Below are 19,867 nucleotides of genomic sequence, written 5' to 3'. Positions count from 1 at the left end.
ATTATTATGGCACTAAATAACTTAGCTAGATATAAAATGCTTCTAAGTTAATGCTGTTTTGTCAAGTACTCTGTTACTCCATGGTAAGTACAGAAAACTTAGGCAAACTGTGCCTCAGTGTCTTTGCATGTTAAAGAAGTTGTTGTATCTGTCTTTGATGTAAGGACCAAATAAGACTGCTCTATACATCAAGTTCTTCGGACAGTGCTTGGAACGTAGTCCTTAAGAAATACAGTTTTTCAGTTTTTGCATTAGGATAAAGCTATTATTTTTGTGCACTACCACACATAACCTTCAACAACCGGCAAACTTCAGCTCAGACGGACAAAGAGTAATAAATGCCAAAAGTTGTAACGCAAAGAAGGCAGGAGTCGAGAAGGGTTAGCGGGAGGAACGTTGCAGAGCCCGTGGGAGTGGTGGAAGTTTAGGGCTGGCTGGGAAATGGGCGAACGGTAGGGTCTCGGGACTCTCGATGTGTCGGAGGTGACGGGGGACTAAGTGACCGTGAGTGCGGATGAACAGCAGTGAGCTGTGGGGGGATCCCGGCCTTTAGGCAGGGAACTGTCTGGAGAGCGGAGCAGGTGGGCGGGAGCGGCGGAGCAGGCGCACGCCTCGCCCCGCCCCCGCCCTGTTACCATGGGGAGCGGGTCACCTGACCGAGCAAGGAGACAGAAGGCGTTGGGGGAAGGCGCGGGCCGGAAGGCGGGGACGCGCGGCGCGGGCGGTTCTCGGGCGCGCACTGTCCTCTTCTCTCTGGGTCTCGGAAGTCTGAGCCAGTGACCGGCGGCGGCTGCTGCAGCGCGTGAGTCCCTGCGGCCTCGGTGAGCAGCCCTCGGGGGAACGGGAGACCCTCACGCGGTGTCCCGGGCGTGGGGCCCCGGGCCGCTGGGCGGAGGGCGTCTCGGCGCCGCCTTCCCCTCCGTGGGCTCCGCTCCACGCCCTTCCCGGCGCCCGGCCGGGCCCGGGGCGAAAGTTTGCGCGAGCGGCGTCCTCTGAGCGCCCACTACCCTGTGGGTTTCGGGGTCCCATCCGGGGGTGGAGGGCGAGCCTGGGGCCCGGCCGGGGGCGCCGCCCCCAGTCCCCGTCCGCCTCGACCCTTTTTGTTCGTGTCGGGTGAGCTCCTCGGGGCCGGGGAGGGGAGAGTCGCCGGCTGCGGGCCGTCCCGGTGCCGCGTTCCCGGGCTGGGCTGCGTCGCCTTCCTCGGTGGCCGCTCCGGAACGTCGGGACGTGGACGGAGGAAGGTGGTGTTCGTTACGCGGGCGAAGCCTTCCCTTTCGGGAAGGGGAGGGGGAGAGGTGTTCGCGGGGCGCTGGCTTCTGGAGAAGTTGGAGGAAAGGGAGAAACGCCCCCAGCAGGGTGCGCTCAGTAGGAATCCTCCCTCGAGGGTCGCGATTCTCAGCTTTCGTTTCAGGATTCGCTTGTAATACGAGGCAGGCGGAGGCATGTAGATGTGGATAAAGTTTTCCTTTTTTACCAAAATGGATTTATTTAAATAGGGAGTCTCTTAAGGTGCTAGTGTTTAACGGGAGATTTCTAGGTTTACCTGGTCTGTGTATATTATCTGTACAGCTGTTCACGGTTATTTTTAATATTATATACTTCTCTTAGGAAGTACGTTTGGTTTACGAAACTCACAACATCCAGTTGTTTCAAAGAAGAAACAGTTGATTAAAAAGGAAAGTTACAGGGGAACGCAGCCGCAGCCTGGTTAGCTTTATCGCCAGTATATACAAATGGTGAAATAAAATGTGTCCATTCTTTTAAGTTTTTCTCTTTGAGGTTGAGGGCAAATGGTAAAAATGTTTTTTTTTTTTTTCTGTTACCAATTTCGTTCTACGAACTTCTGTTCTTTGAACTGTGTGTAAATATTATAGATTAGATAGTTTGTGCTGCAGAATAAAAATAAGGATATGGACTGTCTTTTTTTTTTACATCTTTATTGGAGTATAATTGCTTTACAATGGTGTTGGAATGTCTTTTAATAGGTTCAGGAAAGAGTCATTCTATTATAATCCACATTTAACTTTGGCACCGTTAATTTTTAGTTACGTTTGGGCATTATAAGAAAGGATATGAAAATCGTGACTAAAACAGGAAGCATTTACTAATAGTTGGCGGTTGAGTGTGCTATTCAGTAAACAGTTCCTTTAATTGAGCATGACTCAACTATTTTTTCTTCCCTGTTTTTTTTTTCGTATTTAGGTACTTCTTTAGGTAGTAAATACCATAAGTTTCTAAAAAGAAAGATTCCCCCCACAAAACAACTGTTACATCTAGTCATAGTTATATTCACATTTATTCATTTCTCTCCAAGTGCTGCCAAGATTTTTTGCACATTTATTTAGTTTTTGAGGAGGTAAGCAGTTACAGCGTTCAACATTTAAGCAAAAAAAGGGTATACAGTGTAAATTTTCCTTCCTTCAAGGTCCTCTAGCCAACCGTATTCGCTTCCTGTAGGAGCCAGCTGTTCGGCATTCCTTAGGTATCGTTCCAGGGATATTTTATACCTGTACAACCATATAAATATATTTTCCCCCTTCTGTTTTTTTTTATTGTGGTAAAGTACACGTAAATTTTACCATCTTAACCATTGTTAAGTGTACAGTTCAGAGATATTAAATACACTGACATTGCTGTGCAGCCATCACCGCCGTCCATCCCCTTGAGTCTTTTCATCTTGTCACACTGGAAGTCTCTGCGCATTAAACGGTAACGCCCCATTCTCTCCTCCCCCCAGCCCCTGGCAACCATCCCTGTACTTTGTGTCTTTATGATTTTGATACTGCAAGTACGTCACGTAAGTGGGATCACAGTATTTGTCTTGCTTGTGTTTGGCTTATTTCGCTTCGCATGGTGTCCTCAAGGTTCATCCATGTTGTATCAATAGCACATTTCAGAGTTTCCTTCCATTTTTAAGGCAGGATAAAGTTCCATTGTGTGTGTGTGTGTGTGCACGCATATATATGTGTTGACATTTTTTATCCATTCATCTGTCGATAGACACTTGGGTTGCTTCCACGTTTGAGCTGTTGCGAATTATGCTGCTGTGAAGGTAGGTATACAGGGCTTCCCTAGTGGCGCAGTGGTTGAGAGTCTGCCTGCCGGTTCAGGGGACACGGGTTCGTGTCCCGGTCCGGGAAGATCCCACGTGCCGCGGAGCGGCTGGGCCCGTGAGCCATGGCTGCTGAGCCTGCGCTCCGCAACGGGAGAGGCCACAGCAGTGAGAGGCCCGCGTACCGCAAAAAAACAAAAAGAAAACAAAAAAAAACTTTTGTATATATTGTGTTAGGTAAGGGTCCACCTTCATTCTTTTGCATGTGGATATCCAATTTTCCCAGCCCCATTTGTTGAAAAGACTGTCTTATCCATTGAATGGTCTTGGCACCCTTGTCAAAAATCATTTGACCATGTATACGGGGGTTTATTTTAGGCTGTCCTGTTCCATTGGTCTGTTTGTCTTTATGCTAATACTATACCATTTTGATTGTTTTTTTTTTTAATTTTTTAAATTTTTGGCTGTGTTGGGTCTTTGTTGCTGCACGTGGGCTTTCTCTAGTTGCGGTGAGCGGGGGCTACTCTTCGTTGCGATGAGCGGGCTTCTCATTGCAGTCGGTGGCTTCTCGTTGCGGAGCACGGGCTCTAGGCGTGCGGGCTTCAGTAGTTACCATTTTGAATACTCTAGCTTTATAGTAAAATTTGAAATCAGGAAGTGTGAGTTCTCCAGTTTTGTTTCTAAGATTGTTTTCAATTTCTTTTAGCAGTGTTTTGTGGTTTTCATTGTACAAGTCTTTTACCTTGTTGATTAGATTCGTTACGTAGTTTATTCTTTTTGATGCTACTGTAAATGGATTTGGTTTTGTGTTTTCCTTTTCAGATGGTTTGTTATTTATGTATAAAAATGCAACTGATTTTTGTGCATTGACTGTATCCTGTTACATTGCTGAATTTGTTTTTTAGTTTTAATGCTTTTTTGTGGAGTCTTTAAGGTTTTCTAAACCCTAAACATATAAGGTCATATCTGAAAACAGAGATAATTTTATTTATTTTCCAGTTTGGATGCCTTTTATTTCTTTTTCTTGCTCTGGCTAGAACTTCCAGTACTGTGTTGAAGAGTAGTGTTGAAAGTGGGCATGCTTGCCTTGTTCCTGACCTTAGTGGAAAAATATTCAGTCTTTCACCATTGAGTATGATGTTTGCTGTGGGTTTTGCATATATGGCTTTTATTATGTGGAAGTTGTTTTTTTCTACTCCTGTTATGTTGTGTGTTTTTATCATAAAGCGGTGTTGAATTTTGTCAAATGCTTTCCCTACATCAATTCAGATAATCTTGTGTTTTTTTCACTTCATTTTGTTGATATGTATTACTTTGAACAATTTTCATATGTTGAACCATCTTTGTATTCCAGAAATAAATCCTATTTGTTAAAAGGTGTCTAATCCTTTTAACATGCTGTTGAATTCTGTTTGCTAGTATTTTGTTGAGGATTGCATCAGTGTTCATAAGGGGTATTGGTCTGTAGTTTTCTTTCTTGTGTCTTTGTCTGGCTTTGGTATCAGGGTAATGCTGTCCTCATAGAATGAAAGTGTCCCCTTTTCAATTTTTTTGCAAAATTTTTGAGAAGGATTGGTATTCTTTAAATGTTTAGTAGAGTTCACCAATGAAGCTATCAGGTTCAGGGCTTTTCCTTGTTGAGAGATTTTTGATTACTGATTCAGTCTCTTTATTAGTTTTGGGTCTATTTAGATTTTCTATTTCTTTCTGAGTTAGTCTTGATAGATTTTGTGTTTCTAGGAATGTGTCCATTTCATCTAGTTTATCCAATTTTTCAGTGTACAGTTGTTTATAGTGCTCTCTTGTAGAGAGACTTAATGTTGTATTTCTGTAGAAACTCTTGATAGTATTCCCACTTTCATTTTAACATGTTGAGTTTTCTCTTTTTATTTCTTAGTCCATTTAGCTAAAGGTTTGTCAATTTTGTTGATCTTTTTAAAGAACCAAATTTAGTTTTCACTGATTTTTCTTTATTATTTCTATTCTCTATTTTATTTATCTCTGTTCTAATCTCTGTTACTTCCTTACTTCTGCTAGCTTTGGGTTTAGTTTGTGTTTCTTTTTCTGGCTCCTTAAGTTCCCCCTTCCTTTTAACACAAATTTGAGCATACTTTATATACTGCACTTAAATAATGCTTTGTTTTTTCCAGTTAATGTGATAATATTTTGGACCTCGTTCACTATTTTCTGTATCTAGTACTTCCTCCATTGTTTAAAGAATTTTGCTATTATAGTTGGTGCTTCAGTGAATAAAATTTTACATTTGTTGCTTTTTGTATGTAGGTATATTTATAGACGAAAACCTGAAGTGGTATTGCTGGGTTGGAGGGTATCTGCATATACGATTTTAGTAGATATTGCAAACTCACTCTTTGTGGAAATTACACTACTTTACACTTTGACCAGTAATGTATGAGTGTTTCTCAAAGCCTCATTATCAGAGAGTGTTGTCCAGCCTTGGATTTTTGCTAGTTCAGTAGATGGGAAATGGAATCTTATGGGTAAAAAGAAGTTATACTTAGAGTAGACTTCATATGACCATATTTCTTAATTGCTTATCATCATAGTCTCCTGGGATATTTATTAAAAGAATAATTCCTACGTCCTTCCATGAAATCTGTGTCAGCTTGGTAAAGTATTTTTAATTAGTGCCCAAATAATTCTGATCTGGTGGTGAGCCAAGTTTTGAGAAACACTGCCACGAAGACTGTTTAGGACTTTATCAAAGTGTGTTGCTTGACACCATATGTGAATCGTCTGGAATGCTTATGAATCCACAGTGTACTAGAAAACATCATTACTATTTATCCCCTGGGTCCAGTGGATATTTTTATTTTTTATAATTTAGGTCATTTTATGAATAACTTGCAGAAGTGAAAATAAAGGCATAGGGAAACACGGTTTTACTAGAAACAGAATTTTAATAACAGCTTGAACATGAGAAACCAAAAATTTTATTCTAAGTTTTCCTGGTTTTGAAGGAATATATAGCTGAAACGGGCAACATCTTTGAGTACAACTAATTGCTCATCAACTGTCATCCATACAGTTGGGAGATATCCTTTTTATAAATACTGTTCCAGATTTCAGTTACATCTCTAGTATATCTTAGCTTATCATTACTTTTAGTTTTTTTTCATGCACTTGGTTGTAAAAACACAATACTGATTTTAGATTTCATATCCATCTCTAATAGGTTCTAACGTTACTGTTTGGTAATTTTTGTACTTGCGTTGTCAAAGTGCAGTATTTTTGCAAACTTTCATGGTTCATGATTTTGCAGGGATGACCATCTAACTTAACATTTGCAAAGAATTTTCATTTATACTTTTATAAATACCAATTAGAATAGTCAGTGCAACAGATTTTTAAAAATTTCCCTACATTGCTGTTTTCATCTGGTCACCTTTGTTTAAATACCTGCCTTCATTTGGCTACTTACAAACCAAATCAAGTAAGTTTTGCTGTAGAGATATAAAAGAGGAAAGAAGATGTTAAATATCCCTTTAAACAGGATCTAGGGACTTGTTTCAAAATATTGCATGATAAAGTGCTTCCTTCGGGATGACTAACTGAAAAATTGTATTTTTTAATTAAGTATAGGCATATTGTTTACTCATTGATCTTTAAGTTTGAGGAATCTCAATTAGGATATTTTCATCTGAAAACTCATAGTCTGAGGTTTGCTTTTGATCAATTCCCTCATCATAAAAGTCTAGAGTACAGCTATTTGTTTCTTTGTATTCATTTCTGATTTGTCTAATAAATGTTTTCCTCCAGTTTAGTCTCTGTGCCATCATGGGTGAAAAATGAAAAATCCCACATTTTCTACTGTGTTCAAAGAATACAGTTTAGAAAAAAGGCTACAGGGCTTCCCTGGTGGCGCAGTGGTTGAGAGTCCACCTGCCGATGCAGGGGACACGGGTTCGTGCCCCTGTCTGGGAAGATCCCACATGCCGTGGAGCGGCTGGGCCCGTGAGCCGTGGCTGCTGAGCCTGCGCGTCCAGAGCCTGTGCTCCGCAACGGGAGAGGCCGCAACAGTGAGAGGCCCGTGTACCGCAAAAAAAAAAAAAAAAAAGGCTACAAAGATGGTGTTTCCAGACTTTATACATTTTTGGAAGAGGATGCAGTACTTTGGGCAACACATACTGAAGGATGACATAATGTATTCCTAGAATGAATAAGAATGTTTCTACTTTTTGTTCCTATTGTCATTTTAGTTTTTTTTTTAGCATACTTGGGAATAAGGGATGAATAATGATTAAGTAATCCCTAGATAAAGTAGCAAAACTGTTTCAAGATATGGGAAAAATAAGTTCACTAAGATTCCATAACGGATCTTAGATTTATAAAGGAGTCCAGTTGAACCCTTGTGATATTTGTAAGGTAGGGTGATTTTACTCTATTTAAAGGTTTTTTTTTTTTTTCCAGTTCATCCTTCCCTCCCTTTTTTTTGTCTAAGAAAGAATAAAAGTCGTGAAATAGAACTTCTGAAAAAAGAAACTCAAAATTTAAAATTGTGTCCATTGGACGCTGATGGTATACAAAGGGTTAAAGGGCAGATTTCGGGACTCTATTCCAGACTCACTCTTTTAGTTTCTGGGGCCAGGACTCAAGAATCTGTGTTATTAACAAGATTTCCAGGTTATCCTTATGGACTTGAAGACACGATGTTTTAGGACCTTAAGAAAGTTTTTACTTTACTACCATATGGAAGTACTTTAGGTTTCTTCTCTGATAGAGCATTTCAGTTGTTGCCTGTGCTGTGAGGTGTTATCTCACTGTGGTTTTGATTTGCGTTTCCCTGATGATGTTGAACACCATTTCATGTATCTGTTGACCATCTGTGTGTCTTCTTTGGGAACATGTCTGTTCAGCTCCTCTGCCCTTTGTTTAATTGGATTTTTTATTTTATTTTTTTCGTTGTGGAGTTATATGAGTTCCTTTTTTAGCTTGGCTGTTAATCCTTATCAGCTGCGTGATTTGCAAATATTTTCTACCATTTGGTAGGTTGTCTCTTCAACGTATTGTTTCCTTTGCTGTACAGAACCTTTTTAGTTTGATGTAGTACCACTTGTTTATTTTCCTTCTGTTGCCTTTGCTTTGGGTGTTAAATCCAAATAGTCATTACCAAGACTAAGGTCAAGTGGCTTATTGCCAACGTTTCCTTCTAGAAATTTTATGGTTTCAGGTCTTATGTTCAAGTTTTAATACATTTTGAGTTGATATTTGTGTATGGTGTAAGCGAGGGGTCAGATTTCATTCTTTTCCATGTGGTTGTCCAGTTTTCCCACTTACTGAAGAGAATGTACTTTTCCCATTGTATATTTTTGACACCTTTGTCACAAATTAATTGACCATACATGCGTGGGTTTGTTTTGGGGCTCTTTATCCTCTTCTGTTGGTCTATGTGTGTGTTTTTATGCAGTATCATACTGTTTCAATTACTATAGTTCTGTAATATAGTTCGAAGTGAAAGTGTGATGCTTCTAGCTTTGTTTTTTCCCTCAAGTTTGCTTTGACTATTTGGGGTTTTCTATGATTGCATACAAATTTTAGGGTCGTTTCTTTTCTTTCTTTTAAAAATGCCTTTGGAACTTTGACAGAGATTGCATTAAATCATTAGATTACTTTGGATAGTATGGACATTTTAACAATATTAATTCCTCCAGTCCAGGAGCATGGAATATCTTTCCATTTATTTGTGTTGTCTTTCATTTCTTTCATCAGTGTGCTATAGTTTCAGTGTACAGGTCTTTCACCTCCTTATTTAAATTAATTTCTCTGATGCAATTGTAAATGGAATTGTTTTCTTAATTTCTGTTTCTGGTAGTTAATTGTTAGTGTATAGAGAGGCAACAGATTTTTGTGTATTGGTTTTGTATCTTCCAGCTTTACTGAATTTATTAGTTCTAACATTTTTTTGGTGATTCTTTCAGTTTTTCTACATATTAGTAACATTTCACCTGCAAATACTGACAATATTACTTATTCCTTTCCAATTTGGGTGCCTTTTATTTCTTTTTCTTGCCTAGTTGCTCTGGCTGGGACTTCAAGAGTATGTTGAATAAAAGTGACAAGGTGGGCATCCTTGTGACTACATTTTTACATCCCGCACCCCCGTTTATACTTTTTATGTCACAGTTTACATCCTTTTATCTGTGTTTTCCTTAACAAATGGTTGTCGTTAGTTGTGTTTTGTTTTGTTTTTAACTTTTGTCTTTTAACCTTTATTCTAGCTTTGTGATTAATCCACCATGTTTACAGCTTTAGGTTACTCTGAATTTTTTTTATATATTTACTTTTACCATTGAGATTTATACTTTATGTTTTCCTGTTACTAATTAGCACCTTTTTGTTTCAACTTAAATCTCTATAAAATTTCTTATAAGGCTGGTCTAGTGGTGATGAACTCTGTTAGCTTTTGCTTGTCTGAGAAACTCTTTACCTTGCCTTCAAATCTGAAGGTCAACTTTTCTGAGTGGAGTTTTTTTTTTAAAGATTTAATTTATTTTTGGCTGTGTTGGGTCTTCGTTGTGGTACGCAGGCTTCTCCTTGCGGTGGCTTCTCTTGTTGCGGAGCACAGGCTCTAGGCGTGTGGGCTTCAGTAGTTGTGGCACACGGGCTCAGTAGTTGTGGCTCGCGAGCTCTAGAGCGCAGGCTCACTAGTTGTGGTGCACGGGCTTAGTTGCTCCGCGGGATGTGGGACCTTCCCGGACCGGGGCTCAAACCCATGTTCCTTGCATTGGCAGGTGGATTCTTAACCACTGTGCCACCAGGGAAGTCCCCTGAGTGGAGTAGTCCTGGTGGCAGTTTTTTCCTTTCAGCGCTTTGAGTTCTATCCTGCCACTTGCTTCTGACCTGCGGTTTCTGCTGGAAAATCTGCTCAGAGTCTCTTGGGAGTTCTCTTGTACATATTAAGTTGTTTTCTCCTGTCACTTTTTAAGGTTCAATCCTCGTTTTGATATTTTAATTATAATACGTATTGGTGTGGGTATCTTCATCTCTTTTTTGGAACTCTCTGAACTTCCTGGATCTAGATGTCTGTTTCCTTCCCAAAATTAGGGAAATTTTCAGCCATTGTTTCTTATGTGAAGGAAACTTTCTTCACGTAAGTTTTCTGTCTCTTTCTCTCCTTTCCTTCAGAGAACCTTACGATGCAGATGTTGGTTACATGTCTCCTAAGTCTCTTAAGCTATCTTCACTCTTTTTGCTGCTCTGATCAGATGAGTTACGCTGCCCTGTCTTCTGGTTTGTTTCTTCCTTTCTTCAGATTCATTTCTTCCTTTATTCTGCGTTGTCTAGTCTGCTGTTGAACTCCGTGTTTTTTAGTTAAGTTATTGTATTTTTTAGCCTTATGATTTCTACTTGGTGCCTTCTTGTATTTTCAGTGTCTTCTGAAATTCTTACTTTGTTCATCCGTTGTTCTTCCGAGCTTGGTGAGCATCTTTATGACTGTAATTTAAAACTCTTTATCAGGTAAATCACTTTCATTAAGGTCTTTTTTACTGAGGTTTTATGTTGGTCTTTCGTTTGGGTCATATTCTTCTGTTTCTTCATTTTCCTTGACTCTCTTTGTTTAGATAAAACAACCACCTCCCCAGTCTTAAACGACTGGCCCTCACATAGACGAGCCTTCTCGTTGGGCCCTGCACTAGCTCTTGGTTGTGTCTCATGAGCTCTCGGCTTTCCCAGCAGCCTACTTTATTGCTTTCGGCTCCCAGTAGTTGAGGGTGTGTCAAGGTCTGTCACTGGCCCAAAGGGGAGGATCGCGGTCGGTCAGCACCTAGATTCAGGCCGTTGGGAAGCCACACTCTCAGGCAGCAGTTTTAAAAGTATGCGAATTTACCTGTTTCAGGGCAATATTGGGAAATAGGCATTTTTGTCTGCTCCCTCTGCACTGAGCCCTGGTAAGACTGCCAGTTAACTGTGGCTTTGTTTGCTACAGTCCTGTTGAACTGGTGAATACAAGCCCCGCTGGCCACCAGGGCCAGGCTAGCCAGGGATGTCCCCTGTGGGCGGCAGACGTGTACACTGGCACTAGGTCCTTCCTCAGAGACGCTGGCTGCCTCGGGTGGGACGGAGGGAGAGTGCACAGATGGTACCTGCTGGCGCTCCCAGTTTCTGGAGAGAATTATAGCCCCTGGGGTGTGTTTAATTACAAGCCTGCTTGCTCTTCAGGCCCCAGCTTTGAAGATAAGGTAATCGACCTCTTTTATAGGGAGTCTGGGGTGCATTTCAGACTGCTGTCTTTACACTGTGCCCTGGGGGAGAACCTGTTAAGAACTGTTTTCTCGGTAGGCCAGCTGGTGGGGCACCAACTTGTATGGGTTCCACAGTTAGACCATCACTGGGCCGCACCTTTGGGTCGACGGAGCCAGATGATGGCGCCATTGTCCTCTCCACAGATGCAGCACACTGTTGGCTTGTTGGTGGTGGAGGGGACTCAGGTCGGGTCTTCCTCACACCTGAAGCTGCCTTCGGGGTGAGCGTATCATACAGCTCCAGCCCCTTCCATGCAGCCGTCAGTAGGAGCCATGTAGTCCTGTGGGACCTGTGAATGTACGCCCTGCTGGCAGCCAGAGCCAGGCGACCAAGGGGTTGTCCCCTGGGCGGCAGCTACAAAGACCGGAGCACCAGATGTGTTGCGCCGTATTTTTTTTTTTTTTTAAGATCAGTGGTTCTGCAGTCCTGAATTTTCATCATCCCAAGATTTTTTAAAAAACAACTCAGACTAAATAAGCTGAGAAACATTATTTTAACTTGAACGATCGCACCATTTTTAAGAGGGGAGGCCAGTTGTAGTGGGTGGTTTGAGAGAAGGAATGAGTGAGTCGCTGAGAAAATGATGAGGGCTGCCATTTAGGTGACGTTAACTGGACATCTTTATAAGCACGTTTTCTACTTTGTTAATCAGAGCATTGCTGCCAGAAAGCAAATTAACTAGTTGTTCCAAAACAACACATACGGTATCTGAATTTCAGAGTTCTTTGGCCTGTGCACATATTTAAGGGCTAAGGAAGTTACCCTGACATTGCCCTGAGGAGGTGGAGGGTGAGATGGAAAACTTGATACTGAGGCAGAATAGTCAAAATTGTTTTGTCTTCAGTTGTTCTGGAAGAACCCAGAAACTGTTCTAAGCACTGAGAAATCTCTTAGCAGTAATTGATTTGGGGGGTTATTTTCTAAAGGCCTGCACCCCGGCGTGCAGAGGCGGTCAGTGAGGTGTGAGATGCAAGGCGGTTGCCGGAAGCATAGAGTGGGCCAAGCCTGGGTTTAGGGGTCAGTGAAGAGCACCGGTTCTTTCCAGGAATTAGACCAATGAAACAAAGTTGTTACTGTGTCAGGGATGTTGGGAGCAGACTGTTAGAGTAGCTGGCAAAGGTGCTGTGCCTGCTGATCTCAGGAGCAGCGGGAGCTGTAAGCTCTCCCTTCTGACTGGTTGCTCCGTCAGCTGAAGGGAAGGCCTGCAAAGAGAATTTTGTCTTTAGTTGGTACAGTCATAGTGTTTGATAGAGTTTTAAGTGAGAGTAAGATGGGAATTCTCACGCTGATGTAATGGAATTATTTTCAGAGTTCTCTTAAATCTCACTATTGATCGTTCTGAAGTTCCAAACATAATTGAAAGGATTTCGAGAGTAGCTTTGTGGTTCTTCAAAACGGGCTAAGTATTTTTTTTTAATATTTATTTATTTATTTGGTTGTATTGGGTCTTAGTTGTGGCAGGCAGGCTCCCCAGTTGCGGCTCATGGGCTCCTAAGCTGCGGCACGCGGTCTTCCCAGTTGTGGCATGTGAACTCTTAGTTGCAGCATGCATGTGGGATCTAGTTCCCCGACCAGGGATTGAACCCGGGCCCCCTGCATTGGGAGCGTGGAGTCTTATCCACTGCGCCACCAGGGAAGTCCCCAGGGCTAAGTATTTTTGACACTTAGCTTTAGTTCAAAGGTTTAAATATAGCATACAAGTGAGTTAATGGAGTCCTTCAAGAAAAATAATACAAAAATTTATTATTTTCCTGGAACGCTTTTAACAGTGTTGTTCGAAGTAGTAGATTTCTTGGGAGTTCCCTGGTGGCTTAGTGGTTAGGATTCCAGGCTTTCATGGCCCTGGCCTGGATTTAATCCCTGTTCTGGGAACTGAGTTCCCATAAGCTGCTCGATGTGGCAAAAACAAGCAAAACAAAGCAAAAAAACCCCCCAAAAAACATAAAAAAAACCAAACCCAACAAAGTAGTAGACTTGCAAGGTGAGACAGTTAGAACTTTCCAATAGAAGTTTAACCATATTTTATTTACTGTAATTTTGATACTGTTGGCTAAAATATTTAATAAACATTTGTTTCCCGTCACGATAAGGTATTGTGTTAGATAAATAAAAAATTAAATGTGGGCCTTGATCTCAAGTAGCAGAGTTAAACATAAACTAGCTGTAATGAAAGGCAGAGTGAAACTGCTCAACTGAGAGAAACAAATAATGTCAGACTGAAGTCATCAAAGGTGACCTCACAGAAGTCACTAAGATTTTGATAGAAAAGTCCTGGGGGAATATTCCAGGAAAAAGACAAAGCTTTTATAAAGATGTGGAGACACAGAAACACTTGACCTGGGTAGGAAATGGCAAGTCATTTGTGGCTGGAACGTTGTAATGTTTGGAAAGAAGCTGGATGGAATGAGACCAAGAAATAGTTTGAAGTAAAAACATTGAGGAGTCCTTTGTACTTTAGAAGAATGGTGAGATTTAATTAAGGTCAACATACTTAAAATGAACAAACTAAATTTTTTTAAAAGTATAAGTTGGTGATATTTGTTATTTTTTTTAAAAATTCTGGAAAGCCTATTTCTTTTCTTGGCCTGAGTGTGTGGGTATGAGTGACCTCAGAGTTGTTGAGACAACTTCAGTCAATATTAGTTTGAAGAAAAGCTTCTATGGGGAAAAAAATTGAGAAAACTACTCCGTGAGTTTTGAAATGAGCCACTCATCCAGTTCATTTTTCATGAGGAAAAATGGGATCTTGTAGTGGCCAGTGGCAGAACCAAAAATAGAAATAGCACCTGGATTACTGGTCAACATTAGTTACAGTGAATTTAAAACGATTGTGTTTATGATGTTGATAAAATGGTTGAAAGTTTAAATAAAATGTGTTTAAGGAGAAAGCTTCTAGGGAAGTGATCTTTTGAGACACAAAAGGTACTTCATTTTGTTTCCCCGGATTAATAGAGTTAAGCCATGTTTGTGCTTCCTCAAGCCCTGTTTTCCTCTTCAAAACTGTATCAGTCTACTGCTATTCAGCATTTTATTGGAGGTTCTCCCATCCCAGGGCAATTAGGCAAGAAAAAGAAAGGCAAGAAAAAGAAAGAACATGGGCAGAGGATTTAAGTAGACGTTTCTCCAAAGAAGATATAAAATAGCTCCTAGGCACATGGAAGATGCTCAACGTTATTAGTCATTAGGGAAATTCAGATCAAAACCTTGATGATGCTGCTTCACATGCAGTAGGATTGCTGTAATAAAAAAAAAGACGAGAGTGAGTATGTACTATGCCGTCTTATGGAAGGGCCTTGAGCCTTCACAGATTTTAGTGTACGCGGTGCGGGGGGCGGGGGAGAGGAGCTCTTAGAACCAGTGCCCCCTGCAGATGCCCAGAGACAGCCGCACTGGCCAAGATCGAGAGAAACTGGAACCTCTCATGTGCTGGTGGGAGTGTCAAGTGGTGCAGTCACTTCAGAAACCAGTTCAGTTCCTCAAAAAGTTAGGGTATGCCCATATAACCTGGCAGGTTTACTCTTAGCTGTATACCAAGACAGTTAAGCATTGTATGTTTACACACACATTTGGATATAAATGCTCATTAGCATTATTAGCAGCATTGTTCATAAGTCAGAGTGTAAAGCCATCCAACATGTCATCGACCGATACCCAGAAGTGCCATATCCATACAATGGAATATTGTTCAGCCATTGAAAAGGAGTGAAGTATTGGTACCTGCTCCAGCATGAATGGACTTTGGAAGCATGATACTAAGTGAAAGAAACTAGACACAAAAGGCCACATGTCCTGTGATTCCAAGTTAAATGTCCAGAACAGGCAAATCGAGAGGCAGAAAGTAGACTCATGCTTGCTGGGAGCTGGAGGGACGGGAGAATGGGTGGGCATGGGGTTTCCTTCTGGGGTGATGGAAATGTTGTAATATTAGACGATAGGGACGGTTGCACAACTCGGAATGTACTAAAAACTGTCAAATTGTATACTTTAAAAGAGTGAATTTTGTGGTATGTGAAGTGTATCAGTTTTAAAAAGAACTGTCATTTAGTATCCAACTAGGAGACAGAAACCATATAGTAATTTGAACAGTGAAAGTTTAGTGTACAGAATTTTTAACGATACCATGATTGAAGAAACAGGGATTGGCCGGTCAGAAGTAAAGAGGACTTTAAAGAATACAGGAAGAGCACATTTAGTGAGTGTCTGCTCACCCCAGGGCTGAGACAAGTGCCCCAGGATGAGCTGTCCTCTTCCTGTATCGGGATCCAGGCTTTGTTGGAGAGAGTGCAGCCGTCACTCAGTGGACGGTGAAGTTGCTGAGATACCAAACTTACTGGATAAGTCTCCTTTTGGGGTGCTGCACCTTGGAACTCGCTTCAAGCCACAGGAAGGGGTGCCAGGGAAAGCTACTCACGGGGGATGCCTTGCTGGCGACACCATTGCTGGGAACGTGCTCGACAGAGTATTGGGGACGGTTGGCTGCTGTGCACAGCAGAGGCTGGGTGCTTAGGCTGCTCCACGCTGGCGCCTGGCTGGAGCTGTGCACTGGAACTTAGAGAAGAAAACACCCCTTCTCCTGCGGTGTGCCTCCAGCTTCCTCTGCTGGCAGAGCTCAGCACCTTGCCACCTGGCAGAAGAGCAGATAATTAGAGGGCCCGCCTCCATTTCCATAGAGCAGCCAATCGTGGGTGGATTTTGATTGGGAGGTAATAAATTGATAAGTCAAACCCTGTACTAGTTTAGAATATATTCTGTTTTGTTGGGTTTAAAGGAAGTGTTCATCTCAAAACAGCTAAACAAAATTTTGGAGTGTATATCCCTGTAATTCTTTTAGAGAATTTTGTTTTAAATTACTACAAAAAGCAATTCATGGTCACTAAAAGTCATTGAACAATATAGGAATGTTTAAAATATAAAAATGTCCCTCTTATCCCTCAGTCCCTTACCATCTATTTCATTCATTTCTCTTAAAGATAGAACTATTGTTAACAGTTGTTGTGTGTTGTTTTTTTACCTATACATGCTTATGTAATATGTGTATATATATATTTTCCTAATAATAGAGGTTTTATACATAGATAACACGTATGAGCTGTTGCAGATTTTTGTTAGAAGGATGTAATAATACTGGCCCAGTTGCCAAGCCCTTGTGTAAGCTAGATGAGTCACATAATCGTTCTCTTTGACTTTCTAAACTTCAGAAATGAAGGGGCTTTTTACTAAGGGAAGTTTAAGATCTGTAATGGATGTAGTTTGATCACAGAAGGGAGGGAGAGGTAGTTTGGCAACCATTCATCAGCCAGCAGTTTTTAGTATAGCTACACGCTCATATTTTTCCATGTGTTTTTGCGAATTAAATGTCCCTTGTGTTAAACATTTATACACATTTATGTGTATGTTGCTGGCTGCATGTACTGTTTAAATTTCAATAAAATCTGAATCATAGAAATTTTTTATTTTTTCTTTAGGAAAATCCTGCAAAAATGTCTCTGTACCCATCTCTTGAAGACCTGAAGGTAGACAAGGTGATTCAGGTATGTTTAAGACCTTTAAGTACTTTTTTTCCCCCATGTACTCTGCCATACGTTCTGGTTATAGGTGAAGTGAAGCAAGAAACTTAAATAGTAGATGTATTTGTCCGTTTTTACACTTTATAAACTTTTCAATTTTTTCTAAAGTTTTTCTAACTAAAAAGTTAGAAAAGCTAGAGATTCTTCTTCATTTTACTGTGGATTAATGCGTACAGGTTATTATTTCTTTGAAACGGGACTTAATCTCTTCAAAGGTAGCTTGCTTTTATAACTAAGGTTTAAATTAAATACATTTTTTTTTTTTTTTTTTTGGCGGTACGCGGGCCTCTCACTGTTGTGGCCTCTCCCGTTGCGGAGCATAGGCTCCGGACCCGCAAGCTCAGCGGCCATGGCTCACATGGCCCAGCCGCTCCGCGGCATGTGGGATCTTCCCGGACCGGGGCACGAACCCGTGTCCCCTGCATCAGCAGGCGGACTCTCAACCACTGCGCCACCAGGGAAGCCCAAATTAAATACATTTTTAAGTTGGTAAAATATACTCCAACTTCTTAGACGTTCATTGTCTTGTTTAAAATTTGTACATTGTTCTTTTGGGTTTTCAGATATGACTAGTCTTTAACATAATTGTCTTCTCTGAAGTTAAAAATCATAGAAATAGGTACATGCTGCTTTAGGAAGAGTAGTAGTGTAAATGCAAAAGTGTAGTGATTTGTTTCTTTTTAAATGTAAGCAGCAGTTTACTTGTTCCTGCTCTAAGTGGCTGTATTAGTACAGTTTTTCTAATTTCATTAAGTCAGAAATTTTTGTATTCCTTTATGTAAGTATTAGTTTTGAAGATAGATGCTTCTCCTTAAGTGAAAGTTTGCGATTGGGATCAATTCTTGCTGTTCTGTAAATTTTTATTTTTCTTTTTAACTAGAGATAATTATACTTAATGAACCCATTGTGTTTCCAGTTTACTTTCAACTTGTTCTCTCAAAGTCAGAATTTTTTCAGCTGTCGTTTGTTCTTCTAATTTGACAAGATAAATTGAACTCCCGGTTATACTTCTTTATTCCTAAAATCTTTCTGATATGATAAATGTGATGAAATTCTTTCATTTTGAGTTGTTTAGTACTTCAGAGCTTCTTCTCCTAAAGATCATTTTACTTGAGGTCTTGACCTCAGTTTACTCTAAATGAGATTTACTTTTTAACAATTATTTAATGAACATAAAAACGTTTATTAGAAACTTATGAGAATACAAGAATACAAGTGTTTTTTAGGCAAAATGTTGGCCCTTTTAGGGTGAAAACCACCCCCAGCAAAAATAGTAACAAATGTGTAGCTGAAATTGTTAGCCGTGTAGCAGTGATTGGATAAAAAGGTGGGGGGGAGATCATGAGCACTTGTTTTCCATCATAGCTCCCCTATGGATGTTGATGGGTGGTTTGTAAAATCTCTGACATCCGTTCAGCTGCAAAGGCTTTGATGCCGGACTGTTTTAAGTGAACTGTTCGGTCATCTGAAATCTCTGGTTTTTTCTTTGGTATTTTGTCATTGTTTTTCTCATGGTTTTTATTTCCACAAAGTTCATCTGAACAGGCACTTTCTTTTTAAAAAGCTTTTATTTGAAATATTTACCCTTCAAGAATAACAGTTAAGCCATTAATGTGATATCAGAGCACTAAGTGATAGGATTTGCAGGTGGGTCTGAGAAAACGACTAATTTCCTTTTCTTCCTTTTTTTTTTTTTTTGGTTTTTATGGAATTGAACTTTAAATTAACCATAGTAGACTTTGAGCAGAGGTTTTTTTATTTTGAAAGCAGCAGAAAGAGAAGGAACCAGTTGATACTGGCAAATGTTGGATTGGAAGATAAAGAGGGCTACAGTCTACATCAGGCTGACCTCTTTAAGGAGAAGCACGTTATATGGGTATTTCCATTAGAAGACTTTTTCTGTCCTGAGCAGAAAGCTAGCTGCCTGGAGATGTAACAGCAAGTAAGGAGGGGGACACACGGTTGTTAAATTCTCACTGGATTTAAAAAGATTCCTAACCCAGCCACTGCAGTCTGGGGCTGGTTTTGTTTTATTTTTTTTCTTCATTTTATATGGTAGGCGATACTTGGGTTTTTGTTTTTGAGATGCCTCTGTAAAGGTGGTATTCATTTTCTCATCTTCTGGCCTTCTCTACCACGGCAGAACTAAATTGCAGCAGTGAACTGGCAGTTCCTGTTTTGTAAACTGTTTTACAATAACCATTAGGCTTGTGGCTTTCAGTATCATACAGTCCCTGCACCTCCCTGTCCACTGTGAGTCTTTGACAGGAGCCTGTGGTTGCCACACCTACGCAAAATAAGCTGGTAAGAAACCGTGATTTCATCAGTTTCCTGTCACAGTGAGCAGAGATTGACACTGCTGGCTCCACGAGCGTGGTGTCTCCACATGCTTTCTGTAATGGCAGAAACAACACGCTCTGGCATAACTGCGCTCCGTGGGGACCCCCTGCTTCCAGACACCATCCCCCTCCCACCCTTTTTTTAAAAATAGTTTGAGATTTCAAGTATGTGTGAAATGATGTGCTACATTTAGTGGCTTATAATCCTTAAGCCCTTATTGTACCATCTTTCTTTTGTTTTTACTACAGGATATATAGTAAGTATATAACTTTGTTTGCAGAGAGCTTTTTATATGTGTTCTTACTTCAGTATTCCTTGGATGAGAACAATAGCAGTGAACGAAAGAACAGAAAATAAGAGATCGGTGTAAAAAAGGAGTAACTTTTTAAAATTAGTAAATTCTGTTTTTTCAGAGCAGTTTTTAGGTTCACAGCAAAATTGAATGGAAGGTGGTTTCCATGCCAGTGACCCCTCCCATGCACCTCCCCCCCACCGACTCCACCTACACAGTGCATACAGTGCCGCCTTCCCCACTGCAGCATCCTCACCAGAGCCGTGTATTCGTTACAGTTGATTAACCTGCCCTGACACAGCGTTGCCACCCCAAGTCCAGAGTTACACTTGACGTTCACTCTTGAGGTGG

General features: G+C 40.8%; 1 protein-coding gene across 4 annotated transcripts in view; it reads left to right on the top strand.

Annotated features, from left to right (window-relative positions):
* Positions 1-671: 671 nt before the first annotated feature.
* Positions 672-19,867, top strand: part of SDCBP (syndecan binding protein) — a 31,430-nt gene continuing 12,234 nt past the window's right edge. For 2 of the 4 annotated variants that reach the window (XM_082601346.1, XM_082601345.1), the window contains exons 1-2: positions 672-821; positions 16,783-16,848. In XM_082601346.1, the coding sequence (XP_082457472.1) occupies positions 16,798-16,848 (51 nt within the window). In that variant the 5' untranslated portion in view covers positions 672-821; positions 16,783-16,797. Of the gene's footprint in view, positions 822-1,030; positions 1,114-16,782; positions 16,849-19,867 lie in introns of those variants that run through there. The other 2 variants (XM_082601348.1, XM_082601347.1) reach the window with 2 other exon arrangements.

The sequence above is a fragment of the Mesoplodon mirus genome (genome assembly GCF_964341445.2).
Source record: "Mesoplodon mirus genome assembly, chromosome: 16".
NCBI lineage: Eukaryota > Metazoa > Chordata > Mammalia > Artiodactyla > Ziphiidae > Mesoplodon > Mesoplodon mirus.
The sequence above is the reverse complement of the archived record's forward strand: the minus strand, read 5'-3'. Positions and strand labels throughout refer to the sequence as shown.